Source organism: Poecilia latipinna, unplaced genomic scaffold (genome assembly GCF_001443285.1).
Source record: "Poecilia latipinna isolate Pla-1442-1.1 unplaced genomic scaffold, P_latipinna-1.0 Scaffold58, whole genome shotgun sequence".
NCBI classification, from domain to species: Eukaryota; Metazoa; Chordata; class Actinopteri; order Cyprinodontiformes; family Poeciliidae; genus Poecilia; species Poecilia latipinna.
The window spans coordinates 96,021-112,281 of NW_015112674.1; the positions used below are offsets into that span (position 1 = coordinate 96,021).

The 16,261-nt window shown below is 39.7% G+C and overlaps 1 protein-coding gene across 3 annotated transcripts in view; it reads left to right on the forward strand.

Annotated features, from left to right (window-relative positions):
- The window catches only part of fam20a (FAM20A golgi associated secretory pathway pseudokinase), a 35,485-nt gene that overhangs the window by 10,791 nt on the left and 8,433 nt on the right, over nucleotides 1-16,261 (forward strand). For 2 of the 3 annotated variants that reach the window (XM_015055303.1, XM_015055310.1), the window contains exons 2-5: nucleotides 9,799-9,992; nucleotides 10,905-10,955; nucleotides 14,175-14,253; nucleotides 14,502-14,594. In XM_015055303.1, coding sequence (XP_014910789.1) covers nucleotides 9,799-9,992; nucleotides 10,905-10,955; nucleotides 14,175-14,253; nucleotides 14,502-14,594 — 417 coding nt within the window. Of the gene's footprint in view, nucleotides 1-5,422; nucleotides 6,724-9,798; nucleotides 9,993-10,904; nucleotides 10,956-14,174; nucleotides 14,254-14,501; nucleotides 14,595-16,261 lie in introns of those variants that run through there. The other variant, XM_015055296.1, reaches the window with a different exon arrangement.

Below are 16,261 nucleotides of genomic sequence, written 5' to 3' on the forward strand. Positions count from 1 at the left end.
GAACTAAGGATACACAGCTTCGAGCCAAAACGGAGGTTGTGTGACGTCATGTGAAAAGGGTCTATTCTGCAGTTGATCTGACGTGTTGTTCTCAGCTAATTTCTTTTTTTCTGCCTACATCACCAACAACAGCATTAAAAATGTGATGTCGTCAGGGTATGTTTTATTCTGTATTTATTGGTGGAGTATCTGACCTCAGCAGTAGACTCAAGCTGCTGGTTTAAAATTCTGCTCAGACTCTGAATGTCCTCCTGCTGACCCGGCCTGCCGCTCACAGGGAGCGTCCCATTCATTTTCATCTGTGTTTATATTCAACAGAAGGAAATTCATTCAAGAAAGCCTAAAATGCTTGAGGTTAGACTGGCCTTCCAAACTCATCAAAGTTACTTTTCTGCCAGTTTTGAACCATATTATGAAAAGAGAAGTCTAAGCATGCTTCACATTCTTCCTGCTCTGAAATTTGGAGCTCTGCTCAGGAAATTTTGGGCAACGCTCCGTTTCACAAGCATAGGAAAGCGCTTTTTTTTTTTTTTTTTAACGGCGCATTTTTTCTTTTGTGTGTGCTTTTTTATGTGTGTGTGTGTGTGTACAAGGTTTTCATATCCTCATGGGAACCTATTTCTGTCTGCAATGTGGGGTTATGGGATCCATTGCTTCTTGAGGGGACATTTTCTAGGTCCCCATGAGAGAAATTGTTGTTTTTGGGTTAGTGGATAAGTATGTGATGGTTCGGTTTAGGGTTAGGATTATGGTAAGGGTTAGGCTGTAGAAATTAATGGATGTCAATGTGAAGTCCCCACAAGTGATGAAAACACGACTGTGTGTGCGTGTCCATGTGTGTGTGTGTGTGTGTGTGTGTGAGCGCAAGTGCATCTGTAAAATCTTCTCTGCACATTTCCCCCTGCTGTCCACCTGCTTGTCACAACTCAGCCAAAATAAGAGATCAGCTTTGTTTTTGTCCACAAGGTTATCATAATTAACCAAAACTAACAAAATGACGAAAATTGAAACTGAGAAAACATTTTCATTAACTTAAATAAAAAAAAACAGTAATTAATGAGGAAAACATCTAACTGATTGGAAATATACTGTTCGTTCATAAAACTATAATATACTGAAATTATAGATCTAATAGCCTTCATTTTGTGTTTATGGATCTATTTTGAATATTTTGAATTGATCTGAAATGTATCTTTTTTCCACACACCAGCAGTTGTTGGCAGATAACGCTAGTCCGCTAAATGGTGTTAGCAAAAGTTGGGAGAAAACACCAGTCAGTCGTTGTTCAACAATAACTGAATACATTTTTTAATAAAACTGTATCTTCCGTTGAGTATCTATTACCCAATCCATGTGCAGCACTTTGGCATTTTTTAAATTCTGCACCAAAAAATTAAACGAAATGTGAAGAAAAAACCTACAACTTATAAAAAACTAAACGATCTTTAGCTAACAAAAACAAGCAAACACACTCTTAAAAACTAATGAAAATAAACTGAATTAGACATAATAAAAAAACGTCCCAACACAATAAAACTAAACTATCATGAAAACTCCCAAAACTATTAAGTCTGCCTCTCCCTCTAGCCTTGCTGAGTCTGACTGAGAGCGACGCCTGAACCCATGGTAACCTGCAAACATGAAAACAAGCAGGCAACCACGAGAAAACACTTCAGCTTGTCATTCTCTCCTCTTTCTGTTTCCACATCCGTCCCTGAATGTGTCTGAAGATCCTGACCAGGCTGGAGGTTAGCTTAGCAAGACCAGATTAGCAGAGCTGATTGGATCCTTCCCAAAGTATGCTACGAGTATGTTTATTTTATACTGAAAATGAGGCATTGTACTTATTATGAACCATATACAATAAGGAAGCTTAACTTGACTTATAAAAGTATAAAGAAAAATCTAAGACTAAGTAAAGCAAAACTTAGTATTTACTAAGTTTATACTTATACCATGGTATATGTCACTTATTACTTATTTCAGACATAAAGTTCTGATTCTTGTAATACATTGATCCAAGTCCAGAAAAAGCTCAAGTCACTCTCATGCTTACATTTAATATGATCATGTGTTGTAAATTGTATAATTTTTATGTACCTTAAAAACAAACAAACATTGAGACATTTTTCTGCTTTTGATTTCTTATTTTAATAATATTTCACTTTCAGTTTATCCTTTCATTTTGCTCAGTGCTTGAAGTTTGTATTTGTTTTGCCTTTGGTATTATCTTCTCGTTCTGGTTTATTCTTTCTGTTAGTTCAGTTTCAGATGTTGGGTTTATGTTTGTTCGGTTTGGTATTTGTTTCTGTTTAGGTTTTATTCCTGCTACTTTCATCTGTTGTCCCAGCTGCTAGTCATTTTCTCATCTATTCTCACACGCTGCCCTCCCAGCTGCAGCTACTTACCTCTGATTAGTTCCTTTGTCATCTCCCCTCCCTCCTCTGCATATCTACCTCTCAGACTCATTGCTCTTCACTGGTTACACATTCCATGTTTCTAGTTAGTTGAATTTTTTCCCCTCCTTTGTTTTAGAAGTTCTTCCATTTCTTATAATAAATCTTCCTTTTGCATTGAACTTGCTGCCTCCTTTAGTCTCCGTTTTGGTCCACATTAATCATCGTCATGACCCTTCCGAACCTCTCAGATCTTCTGATTCTGGGGAAGCAGAAGCTGAAGCAGAACCAGAACCAAACATGGAGCAGCAGCATTCAGCTTCTATGCACCACAAATCTGGAACAAACTTCCAGAAAACTATAAAACAGCTGAAACAGAAAAGTCCAATGCAAGACATTGACATTTGCGGTCTCAGTATAACCACTTGTGTAAAAGTTCAAGCGGTGTGAATACTTTGTGAAGGTAACATACATCTGCCTTATCTACGGCTGACATCTTGTTTTCTTCTTCTTGATCTACACTGCCATCATGCCAAGATCTAAAGAGCTCTCCTGGCTTCAGAGCCTCCATCTGTCTTATTTCGCAATATATCGTTTTATTCCACCTACAAAAGTTCATTACTGGCTGCAGAAAAACCCTGGCAAGATTCTGTTACAAGGCCCGGTGGACTCTGAAGGAACCAACTGGAGCAAAATCACTTCAGTATTCCCACAGCCGTAGCTGCTTCACCCCACAGTGAGGCCAAAGTTAAGATTAATGTCGAAGGATTAGAACGGAATGAAAGAATGAATAATGCTGAAGTGATTTAAAAGCAACTGTTATTCCTCCTGCTATGTCTTTACATCTGTGGCTCCTTCTGATAGCAGAGCTTGCTAACTCCTTCCCTTTCCCTCTCAACCTCGTCTGTTTATTTTGTGTGTTTATTGCTTCAGAATGCAGTTGTGGACCAGACAAGGAGGAAAACCTTTCCATAAAAGCCAGTTTATATGGCCACTTAGGATTTACAGGGGAAAAAACTTCTTCCTTTGTCTCTCTTGCCGCTTTAGTACATGAAATTCCCTACTATTGTGTCCTGTGAACTTAGGATTTCTATAAACTTGTTCCTTTTCCAAAAGTCCAGTAAAAACGTTTGTTCTGCAGTATTTATCCAGAATGCATCAACCAGGCATAGCATCAATCTGTGACATCAGCAGCCTGGAAAGGGAAGTGAATTTCCAAAACAAAATGTTACGGTATAGTTATTATTCTTCAGATTCTTCTTATTTCCTCTCCGTTGTCTAAGCTGTTGTTTTTTGAACAAAGAATTTTGTGATACTTGTGATTCAGATCTTTAGCTTTTATTTTTTTAAGTGAAGATGCCACAAAATATTTCCTAATATGACAGCCTTGATATTTTTAGGAAATATTCTTGGGTTGGCGATGATTTAATAGAGAAACTAAAATAAACTCTCTAACTGGCACTTGCATTTTTTTTTTATTTTTTTTTTTGCTAATCTGATTTTCTTTGGGAGACTTATGGGGAAAACATCTCATTGTTGTGTCATAGGGGATTTTTTTTGATGACTGTGAGGCATTAAAAAAAGGAACGACCATGTTCCTGATGTGTTTTTGAGGTTACAAGGAAACCAGTGGGCATCTTTAGTTACTGTTTACCCATGTGAAAGCGTAGCAGGACATGCACATTTTGCTGCCTCTTGAAGTTGCATAGACATTTTTCTCCCACAAATAAACAAAACGTGTTTTAAAAATTCACCTATAAGCTCACTCCTAGGTTCAAATTTCAGGCTGCACAGTGGCCTTTGTTTGTGGAGTCCGCATATTTGCCCAGTGATACATTACTTTGGTTTTATCCCGTAGTCCAAAAACATTTATGTTCGCTGGAAATATATGGTTAGTAGCAGTAAAAGCTAATGGCTATGTCAAGAAGACAGACTGGGATGTCAAGAAGACAGACTGGGTTAAACACTGACAGACAGGAACAAGTGTATCACTGTGTTTGTGGGAACAGAGGTCAATGCTACTGACCATTTACTGAAGTAAGTTGTTTGATAATTGCTATGTTGTTTTTTCATAAGAGCACTGTTCATTGATTTGGGGCTACTTGTTGCAAAGTTGTGGTTAGCTAAAAAATAGAAGTTAGCTCCAACCAATGTTGTGATTAGCTAAGAGTTGGATAAAATTCCAACCAATGTTGAGTTAAGAGTTAGAAAAAGTTAGCTCAAACCAATGTGGTTAGCTAAAAGTTAGACAAATGTTAGCTCCGCCCATTAGCCATTTCCCAATCATTTAGTTGTCAGAAAAATGAAGGTTGGCAGAGCATCTGTAGAACATTCCCCCCGTGCTTTTTGTTTTCCTGAAGCTAGCTTGCAGTGACTTTAAGCAAACCTTCCCTAAATTTTCCTGCAAAGCCCACCTATCTTCCTCTGTTTTCCCAGTCAGCCACAGCCATTGGCATTGGCAAAAACATGCTGTTCCCAGCTAAAAGCATCAATTTATACTTTTATAATGAAAGCCTGTAGTAAATATAATTACTTTCAGGCAACAGTTTTTTCTCTTTCTTCTTTCCTTGGTTTTGTTTTTAGTTATAGTTTTCAAAATAACTGAAATGGCACTAACCCCGTTTGCCTTTGGGTAGAGAAGCCAATCACGAATTCTGCCACTGCCGACTAAATAACAGGTTAAAGCTGCCGTTCGCTAATTTCCCTCATTAACAATGTCAGCCTGTTTTATCTTGAGAGAGGGTGAAACACCCTGAAGCGCTACTCCCAGAAACTGACACGTAATTCTGTCACAGTTCACACACGCACACACAACAGATGTTCTAAAATACCACAATAACAACAGAGGCAGGCTATGAAATCCCCTTTGAGAGTTTGATTGCTTCACCACACAAGTTTCATAGAGCTTTTAGAGAGGAGACAAACAAGGAGCTATAAGGTTTCAGGAGCTGTATGTGATTACATCAGGGAGGCACAGACAAAACAGAGGGAGGGTTTATTTTAAAACGTTCTCCTGCTTGAAAGTTTTGCCAGCACAATTGTTTCGTTCCAGTGCTGAAAGCGTGCTTCGCTGTGGATTGGTGTGAAAAGTGAGGAGAAGTGATCTGTGAGAACTGCAGCAGGGTAAGGAGAATACAGCTGGGAATTTTGCCTGGAGCGCAGCAGGCTGGAGATCTGTGGCTAAAAGTAAAACAAGCATAAGGAAGAGATGAGGAGAGAGCAAGGGGGACTGGGATGGTGTGAAGGATGAGGTTGGAGGAGGTAGATGATGAGTAAGAGTGGACTTAAAAAGGACACAGGAAGATGATAGAAGAGGAGAGCTTTACCTTATAGGGAAAACAGAAAGGATCCACAGAGCGCTTCACAAGTTTCTACTCAACAATTTGCACATGCAAACTCAACAGACTCTCAATCTCAGACTGGATGTGGATCTGCTGACTTCTGAGGAGAATCCTTCCAGCTTTGGCTTCAGCGTCACTCTGCCTGGGATCTACGTCTCGGCACCTTCGCTGCACCCTCTGTCTCGGTCTGCTAACCTGTGATTTGATGTGTGCATGCTCACACCCACAATGTTGCAACACTAGACAGTCACAAAAGCAGCTCCTCCTCATAAGCAGCAGGTCCCTGGAAGCAGTCGAGCTGTCAGTGACTTGCTGCAAACGCACGCCTGCTCTCGACTCCGAGCTCTCCGCTCTCTCTTTTTTTTTTTGTTTTTTAAAGTTCCTGCCAAGGAAGGAGGAGGATGGAAAGTGTGGCTGAAGAGAAGAGACAGAAAGCAGAGAGAGAAATCTGAGGAACTGAGAGGCTAGAACAATCTGACAGCTCCGATCTGGCTCTGTTCGCTCCGGGTGACTGGAGGATCCCTACAAGTGATCCCTTGCTTTTGGGTCAATCCGGACCTTCGGCGTTTCTCTTAAACTGTTTCATTTCCTCTCTCTTCTTTTGCCTCCACCATGCGAAGAGACCGCTTCCTGCTGGCTACAACCCTTGCAGCCCTTTTCTCTGCAGATTTCTACTTCATTCTTCTGCCAAAGCTGCAGAGCAGGAGACACAGAGCGGCAAACAGTTGCTCGTGTAGCCCAGACAGCAACCTCAGCCTCCCCAGGTTGGAGACTCTTGCCACACCACACCTCTCCAACTGGACTCATGCACCTCTGTCAAGTGCTGCGACTACACCTGAAGTGGATGATGGAGGCTCCAAGCTGCAGAGGCTGTTCTCTCACGCTCTCTACAACATCCAGACTCCAGAGTTGAAGCCAGAGGAGAAGCTGCTGCAGGTGAAGCAGCTGATGGAGTACTACAGGAGGAAGGTGTCACACTGGGAAAGGTCAGGTTCTAAAGCAACTTCACGCAGGGCATTAATGAAAGTCCAACTTTATTTTTGTCAGTGCGTCTTGTGTTTATGTTGATGGAAGGCCAGAAGTCTTCAGCTCTGAGAGCATGCGTTGTGGCATGCTGCAGTTTGAGAGGCAAGGTCAGAGTCAGAGCGGTCAGACCTCTCCAGGGTGCTTTGGAGCACACAAACAGAAGTGCTCTTTTTTTCCCCAAGATGCATACTCACTTTAGAAGTGCAGACGTCCAAACATGTCACTCTGACAGCATGTGTCTTCTGGTCAGCAAGGAATCTAACGTTGCTGAAGCTTTTGTTAGATTATTTTCTGGAAGATTAAACCGTCATTCAGGGTTTATTTTTTCCAAATCTGCCTGTGAGATTCAGACTTTGGACTTTGTGATGAATATTACAACACTTTGAATCTTTGCACATTTTGTCATGTTTGTCACATTTAATTAGTGTAAAACTGTAAAGTGAAAGGATCATTTGCCATTCTAACAGATGAGCCACGTCAGGCGGCATGTTTAGGGTCAGTGTCCTGCCAAGTGCCAACCTCTGATGCTGCTACCTCAGCAGATGATGTCAGAAGAGATTACATTCTTATAGAAGATGTCCAACATCTTGCTGAATGACGCACATTTTCCCAAAAACTACAGCCTGCTCTGTCCCTTCTTGATCAGGCTGCATCTCAAACCACCTGTTGCCCAGGTGAACATCTCATTTCTTCTCCTCAACCACTTCCACTTCTTCTGCCATGATGGAACTTGGGCTTGATGTATTTCTGTTTCACTCACATTCTACTCCATGCCACACAGCGGCCCACCAGCTCTCTGTACTCAGCTTCTTGTTCACCTCTGATCCACCTGATTATCTCTGCAGACGACAGGATTCTGTTCTGTGCTGGAAGTCTGAAGTGTACAAAGTGAAAAGGAATGGTGTGAGTCCAGTGCAGCCGGTCAGACACACACCTTCAGTTTTACAAACTGTTTGTGAGGTAGTCACTGATTCAGGCAGTTGTTGGATCAATAACTGATCTAGAACTCTGTGTCTTTCAGAGCTTGTTGTGAAGCACTTTGTGATTTTTTTTTTAATCTGTGAAAGGTGATGGTTAAAGGTGATGGTGATGGTTAATCTGAGCTGACCTTAGGAAAGGGTTTTGCTTTAATATCTCTTTGGCTCAATGAACCAGTAAAACTTTCCTAGTTGACAGAAAAGTGGTCAAATTGGGCAACACAGCATTACAGGTACTGCAATAACAACTATTTGTCTCCAGCGAATGGGAAAGACACAAAGCAAATACAATTCTAAAAGAACCAAATAATAAAAAAAATTTTTGATTGAGAACGACGATGATGGAAAGATTCATTTCAGTTAAAGGTGTCAGTTCATCATGAAAGAAACTTGATCCATGATTTGGATCATAACAAAAGCAGGATTATTATGATGAAGCGATTTGGTGTTGAATAAGCTGATGTTTTGTTGTGAGATCTTTTGTGTCTTCTGAGTGAAGAGCTCATTTTATCTGTTGTGAATGGGGGGGAGGGTGCAATATTAAGTTCATACTTATGTCTGCTCCATTTCATTCGTGATTTCTTTTCATACCTTCATTCATACTTATGATTGAGTAAAGAAATGAAATTAAAAGAATGAAAGACAAAGTCTTTCCAGCAGCACACCATTCCAGCGCCACAGGCTGCACTTTTCCCAATATTCCCCTGCATTCAGTTCCTTCCAGCACATCAGCTCTAACCTGTCTGACCTGTTTCTGCTCAGTAAAAGCAGCCTGTAGCATGATGCTGTCACCACCAGGTATCAGGCTGCACATGGTAGGTTTTTTTCTTTTACAACTTTAGTTTTCTGTCAGCGGCAGCATTTGATAAGTAGGGCAAAAACTTCAAATTGGATCTGGTTTACCCAGAGCGCTGTCCTCCAGATAAAAACAGTTATTCAAGTATAAAAATACTTTAGTATTTATTGCTCCAGTGTGCTTAACCTGCATCTCAACTCTGCTTCAAGTACACATTTTGTCCACACTCTTCCCAGCTGCCTTGTTTACCCTTCAGGTTGCTAGGTGACCAGGTGGCTAACCTGACCTGCAAACAAACATGAACTTTAGTCCTTTGCTCCGTTGTCTCAGTTTGTTTGTAGCCTGTGATGGAGTTTGAATGTCCAACTGGCTGGTCGGTTTGGACCGGGTTCTGTCCCTCTGACTTCTGCTTTCAGATTACTACTGCCTCAAGCTATAGATTAAAAAAACAAACTGGAACTGTTTTGTGGAAATGTCAGATTTGTTTGTCAATGTCAAATTTATTTATATAGCAATTTAAAAACAGGTTTAAAACTGCACCAAAGTGCTGTACAAAAACGATAAGATAAGTTGATGAAAATAAAAAGAAAAATATTACAAGAAAAGAAAAAAAATCCATTAATCCATTACTCTTATTATTACTTATATTATGTTAGCATAATATAAGTAATATATTACTTATATATTAATATATAAGTAATATATTACTTATATATTACTTATATAAGTAATATATAAGTAATATATATTACTTATATACTTATATATTATATATAATATAATATAATTATAAGTAATTATATTATAATTACTTATAATATAAGTAATTATTATCACTTATATTATGTTAGCATAATATAAGTAATAATAAGACTAACAATCTTATTATTGTTAGAGTAAAATTAAAAAGACAAGATATTTTTCATATAACTTGACCTGATAATCTTACTGTCCTCATGATCCACTATTTGCTTCTACTGCTGTTCTACTATTGCAGATGGTGACTGTGGCTCTGTGGATAGTTTAGTTGTTTTGTGATTGGTAGGTTGTAGGTTTGATTCTAGCTTCCTCCTGCCACATGTCGGTGTGCCCCTGGGCACTTTGCCCCAAATTGCCTATTGATTGGTGTATAAATCAATAGAGTGTTTGTGAGTGCGAATCTAGAGTGGTCAAAATGATTGGAAAAGCGCTATATAAGTTCAGTCCACTTACTTATCCTGCAGGCTCTAATTAATTCTTTTCCATTGTCTGACTCTCTGCAGACGTAAGAAGCTCTTCGAAGAAGCAGCTACTTTGACCAACATGTCGTTGATGGAGCAAAAGATGAGTTATGATCCCAACGCCAGCTGGCTGAGGTTCCACCTGGGAATCAACCGCTACGCCCTGTACACCCGAGATGACCCCGCCATCCTCCAGCTTCTCACCGACATGCAGAACATGACCATCGTTGGAGCAGGTGAAGGGAAATAAAAATGGCATTTCCACTGGCAGAGACTGGCAAGAGTTCACTTGTTTAACAAAAGAGGAGAGAGGTCGAGGAAGCTGAGAGATCAGTTGGCCTTCATCTAAACTGGCTCAGGAATATGAAGAGAGCGGCGTTGTTAAATCAAATTAAGTCTAGCTTAGATCTGACTGAATTTTGCACCATGTTGTGCTGGGCTTTTTTAAAGAAATAAAACTAAAAATAGGTGAATGGGATTAAAAATAGTTTGTAAAGTGGGATGATAAAGATACACAGAGAGGATATAAAGTGGGAGGTGGAGGAGGAGTGGTTTAGAGACAGGCAGACGAGAAGGTCACTAAAAAAACAGGACGTAGAGATGAGGTCAGGATGAATGGATGAGTGGGAGGGAGCCATCTATCACTGGCTCTGAGTTTGAGTTTGACTTTATTGAACATAGGGTAATAAAAGAATAAATAAAGTTACATACAGAGAAAATAAATGTAAAACAACAACAAGCAAAAGAAGAAAAGTAGTGAAGTATATTTACATGTTTAATGCAGTGAGTGGAAGGATGAATTCATTTTCTCACACCCCCCTCTCTTCATCCAATACATAACTGTTCACTCAGTTACAACATTCTTTCTTAGTATTTTCTATATCCACATATATGCATGCAAATATTTTCATATCTGCATGCCATTATGAGCAAGCATCAAACATTTTTAACATGTTAAAATTCTAAGTCAGCATACCATAATGCAGTAATTGTTGACAACTCTTTGCACTACGGCCTAATTAAAATCGTCAACATAATTCATGTTCCAGAATAAAAACAAAACAGTTATTGTTTTTGCTCGTGTATATGAGTTTTGTTTTACATCAAACTGAAACATTTGGGTTTAAATCTTTTTTTTTTTCTTCCAGATTACACCCAGGATGAGAAAGCTCTAAAAGGAGCGTGTGACTGCACTCAAGGTTGGTTCAACTCGTCACTGGTGTTTACCCAGAGGCTGTCGGGTGGGCTCTGTGATGTAGCTAAAAAATAAAATCTGAACTTTTCATGCAGAGGGTATTTTTCATACAGCTCAATTTCTGATTTTAATCTATTTCCCCCCTTCCATTCTTCTCTTAAAAAGATATGATAACTGACAGAACATTTTTATATTTTTTTGCTTTTTGTTCAGTTGACCTGAATTTAAAGTCCAAACACTGAAACACGTTAGTTCAACTCGCTCTGGGTGGACTGACATCACTCTGAAATAAATGGAAATGGAAACCCAAGGAGTGCATTGACAAAAAAAATAAATCCAGATTTTCCAAAAGTAAAATCATAAATAAAAAAAAATTGTATTAATAGATCAAATGGACTTATCGCCCGGCCCTGTCCTGGGCTCTTTATTCTTGCATGTTAAGTTTTTCAGCTCTACAGTTCATCCACATTGTCCTCATTGTTTCCCATTTGTCTCTTGTCGTCTCGTTGCTGCTTGGTACCGAACTCACTGACACACAAGTGTCTTTGTATTCGTCCGTGTGGCTTTTCTTTTGACAGAAAATGGTTCCGATTGGTAGTTTTGTATCGGAGGTTCAGCGCAGGGCAAAAACACCAAAACGCTGGTTTGTTTCAGAGGCAGAGATTAGCCTCCACCCAGGGTTTCGTCTGCTACTTTTCCTCTAAGATATAAAAAATTGTAACTTTTAAAAATATTTGTTCAAACTGTCACCATGTAGAGACAGTATAATATGAGGCAGATAATCTGTGATCTCCTCCACTTCCTCCCTGAGCTGCTATTGCCATCGAAGAAACGCACCAGTCAGAGCCAGGAGGTGGGGCTTAGCGCTGTCAATCAACCTTGTAAAAACACTGCTCAATGTGCTAATGGCGGAGAAACAACTCACCGCTACAGGAAAAACCTTTATCCACCGTCATCGGTGGCCATGCTATCTAACGTTAGCATTTGTAGCAGGCTATGTTGGGAAACCAGGTGCAGCATGGCAGAGAGCAAAGGGGAGAGGGTGGACATGAGAGTGAATGACAGCGCTAAGACCCGCCTCCTGGCTCTGATTGATTGTTTTTGATTGAGTGGGGTGTCACTTACTACTTGGAGAAGGCAGAAGAGCTGGATTTTTTTCACAGGTTATCTTTTATATTATAATGTCACACATAATAATAATTTTAACAAATATGTAAAAAAACGTTTTTTAAAAAGTTACACACACTGCAGCTTTAATACAAAAATAGATAGTGATCTTGAGGTACTATTCTATTCCATTCAGCTGGAAATATGAGAATTACATTGAAAAAAGAGTCTATTCTCAGTGTTTTTGTCCCATTTGTCCCACACCAGCATCCCTGCACAATAAAGCGGGTGACCACACAAACCCGACTCCCTGCCAGAGAGAAATAAACACCAGAACAATCTGCAGATTCTGTTTAAATTTAGGCTGCAGTATCGACTCTTGTTATTTCAGGCGCAAATAGCGACACAGTTCATCAGCTGCAGCTGCTCATAGAAAGTGGCAAGCCTCTGATTCTGCTCCAGAACGGTTTTGAAAGTAAACTCTGAATGATTGTTAACTAATAATACCCTGGATCTTGGTGGAGCGCGGCATGTGGTTAGTCGGGCCGTGCTGCTGGCGCTGTAATATACGGGCTCAACGCAGTGGCTGGATGACCAAACACCAACTCACTTTCTCACACAGAGAGCAAAGAACGGCGGTGATTTACAGACGCCGAGTTCAGGTTCACCGAGCCTAAAGCTTAAATACAGTATTTTTGTATTTAAGTAAAACGTATTCATCCCATTGGAGATTTTACCCTATTATTACTTTTGGAAATCAATCATAATCAAAAGAATTTTGTTTGTTTGACAAAAATCATCTTTAGTGTCAAAATGAAGACTGAGTCTCCTCTGGTGGTGAAAAAGCAGAATTTTCTTCCTCATTACCATGGAGTCTTTTCCCATGTGTTTTTCCAACAGTTAGTATTTATGTCTGCATTTCAAAGGTTCACAAATCTTTGTTTGTATTCTACTGATATAGAAAAAACACAATTTCACAATTTCACTGTTTTCATTAAATAAGAAATGAAGTTAAAATCATGCATGAATAAGCTTGTTTATGCAGTAAGTTGTTAAAATCATTTACATTAGATATTTTCAGAATTCAGCCATGGCTGCTGAAGATTGTAACTCCTTCAGCGTTGTCATGGTGACCTAGTGCGTTCTTCCTGATCTGTCAGGTTGTGATGTCAGGCTGATCTAGGAAGATTTACTCATGTTGCATTTTTCTTTCACTTTTTCATGAATGATTTAGTGGAACTCCAGGGGATGTTCAGGACCTTAGAATTTTTTTGTGTCCATCCCCTGACTTCTACCTTTCAATAAACCTTCCTCTGATTGGTTGGGAGTTTTCTTTAGTTTTCATGCCAGAAATACTGATGAACTTTCCAGACACAGCTGTCTTTATGCTACAATCAAACTCACTGCACTCAGCTGATCTCCAGTCCACTCAATGTGAGACTACTATCACCAGTTGACTGGACCTCTGTTGAATTAGGTCAGTCACTTTAATGGGAGTGAATATTAATGTAATTTCTGATTTCATGTTACACATTTTTATTTCATTGTCATTCATTTGTAGAAATCATTTTTCACTTAGACATTAAAAATTGGTTTTGCCATTCATTTCTGTCAACAAAGCCAAATTATGAAGTAAAAAAAATAATAAAGGGAATTAATGTTCTTATAGGCTCTGTATTAACTAAATGACTTGCCTGAAGTTTTTTTTTTCTTCAAAATAAACTACAGTTTGAAGGTAAATATGTTTTTTCTAGTTCTCAAAACACAAACAAATTAAAATTTTCTGTCGATGTTTTTACCGTCCCAGTTCATGTTGACACATACAGTGATGTGAATTTTTTCTTTTTTTTTTTTTTTTCCCATTAAGCAAATCACATTTAAACATTTAAAATGCAAAAAGTGAGCCAAAGCAGAAGACAAATCCTTTTTTATAAGGTCTGGTTGGCTTGGATTGCTCTTTTCCTTATAAAAAAAAACACCATCTGAAAGCTGCTGTTTGTACCTTCGTCTGATATGAACTTTTATTAAATTATCTGAAACATGAAAAAAACAAAAAACAAACAAACAGAAGGAGTCTTTTAAGGAGTAAATCACCTTCTTCCCGTCTGTCTTACAGTGGTGAAACCGAGTGGCCATCACCTGAAGCTGGCTCTGAAGATGAGCAACTTTGGCAAAGCGATGTTTAAACCGATGAGGTGAGGTGATGACAAGTGACGTGGCTCTTCTAACAGACTCAGAGGCGTTCAGGGTTTGTTTGGTCTGTGAGAAATCTAATAAATCACAGCAAACACTGTGACGCCACGTTCTGTCTTAATTTATATCTGGTTAAATTATCCAGTAGGCTGGGAGAATTACAGTATTTGTCTTGTTGATTACACACTGCAGACTAATGTGAGTGATATCTTTATTGGTGTGTGTGCGTATGTGTGTTTGTGTGTTGCAGGCAGCAGAGAGATGAGGAAACTCCAGGGGACTTCTTCTACTTTGTGGACTTCCAGAGACACAACGCAGAGATCGCAGCCTTCCACCTGGACAGGTGAAGCCACAGTGTTCGGTCTCCGTCCTCTGACATTTTACACAGTGTGTATAAAAAGTACTCAACCCCTTCTGTAGTTTACCCTTTTTGTTGTTTTTGTAAATCAATCATGATCAAAATGTTACTTTTTTGACACCAAAAGAAAAAGAAAAGAAAACCCTTCAAATGCTTTCCACAAAATAATGACTAAAATCTAAATTTGTAACCTGGGTGTGAACTTTAAAGGGTTCACAGCCTTTAGGGTGACTGACCTCATTCAACCGAGATCCTGCCAATAGGTGTCAGTAATCTTACATTAGCTGTGTTTCTGTAATTGCCCAAATTCATCTGGTTCATCAGTATTCCTGCTACCATGACAACACGAAGACTAAAGAACGTTAGAACCAATCAGAGCAAAGGTTACTGAAAAGTAGTAGTCAGGAGATGGAGAGGCCATGTGTTAAGAGAACATGTTCATCTCACATTGGAAAAATATTCGTTTGGACCCCACAGACCCCACATTTACAGTCAAATTTCAAAATGGGAAATATATGTATGATTTATACCAACTTAGAGCTGTATTTAAGAAGAACTGAAGGATTTTTCTTCTTCTGTCTCGTGTTATTTTGTGGAATTTAAGTTTTATAAACCTCAGACGATGTTTAAGAAAACACAAGGAGTAACAGTCAGCCTGCTGGGGCCCATCTGGCTGACTGTTTGAGTTTGAGGGTTTTTTAAAGTGATGATGCTTCCCCCTGCAGCAATGCCGCCCTGAGTGGTGAGCTGCAGTGGTCATATAAATAAATAATATTTCTTCTTCGAGTTGCCAGTATTTTATCTGATCCATGTGGAGGTGGTAGACGCGTTTGTGTTCCATTGAGAGGTAAAAAGCAAAAACATTATCAGGTGTTTTGAAGCCACATGACTGAACAGCTCAGAGTTTTAAACTAGGGGAGCTGGTTTTCCAGTTTTACTAAAATAACCCAGTTTTTATGGGTCCGGTCCTGTGAAGTCCTGTAAACAAAAACCAGGAGGACTCGTCAGTTTGCTGATATCTGTGTTTAAGTTGCAGCTCAGCTTGATCCCACAGCAGACATGGCTCCTCCCACCAACCGCTTATGTGGCTTTCAGAAAAGATTGCAGCATTTCTCCACGGCCCAGGATTTCCCAACTTGCTGATCAGTATAAACCACAGAGTTTGTTTGCAGACTTGACACACACACACACACACATGCACACACACATCTTTAAATGGTTGCACTGTGAGCTGAGGTGAGATGATTCACTCACCAAAAACACAGTCATCTGTGTGAGGCAGTGTGATTAAGGAGCCATAAGTGGTGACAGACGATCAGACAGAGCAGGAGGAGTGGCTCAAACAATAACTATAAATGTCGCTGATATGTCAGAGTTTAGACATATTAAAGTCTACAGGAGTATGGTCTGCACCTTCTGCTTAGTTTCTCCCCTGAATGAGGCGCAGTGCGCCGCGCCTTGTTGTGTCTGACTCGGCTGTCGGCTCTCGTCGTTATCGCTGGCAATGAGGGGTTAAGGAACACCGGCAATTTTAGAAGCAGCAATTCAACTTCACACACTGGATTGCTTGATTACTGTTTGTGAAACTTGAGTGAAATACGGGCCCTGCAGGGATTCCAGGCTCGTGCGTGTGTGTGCGTGGGTGCGTGTGC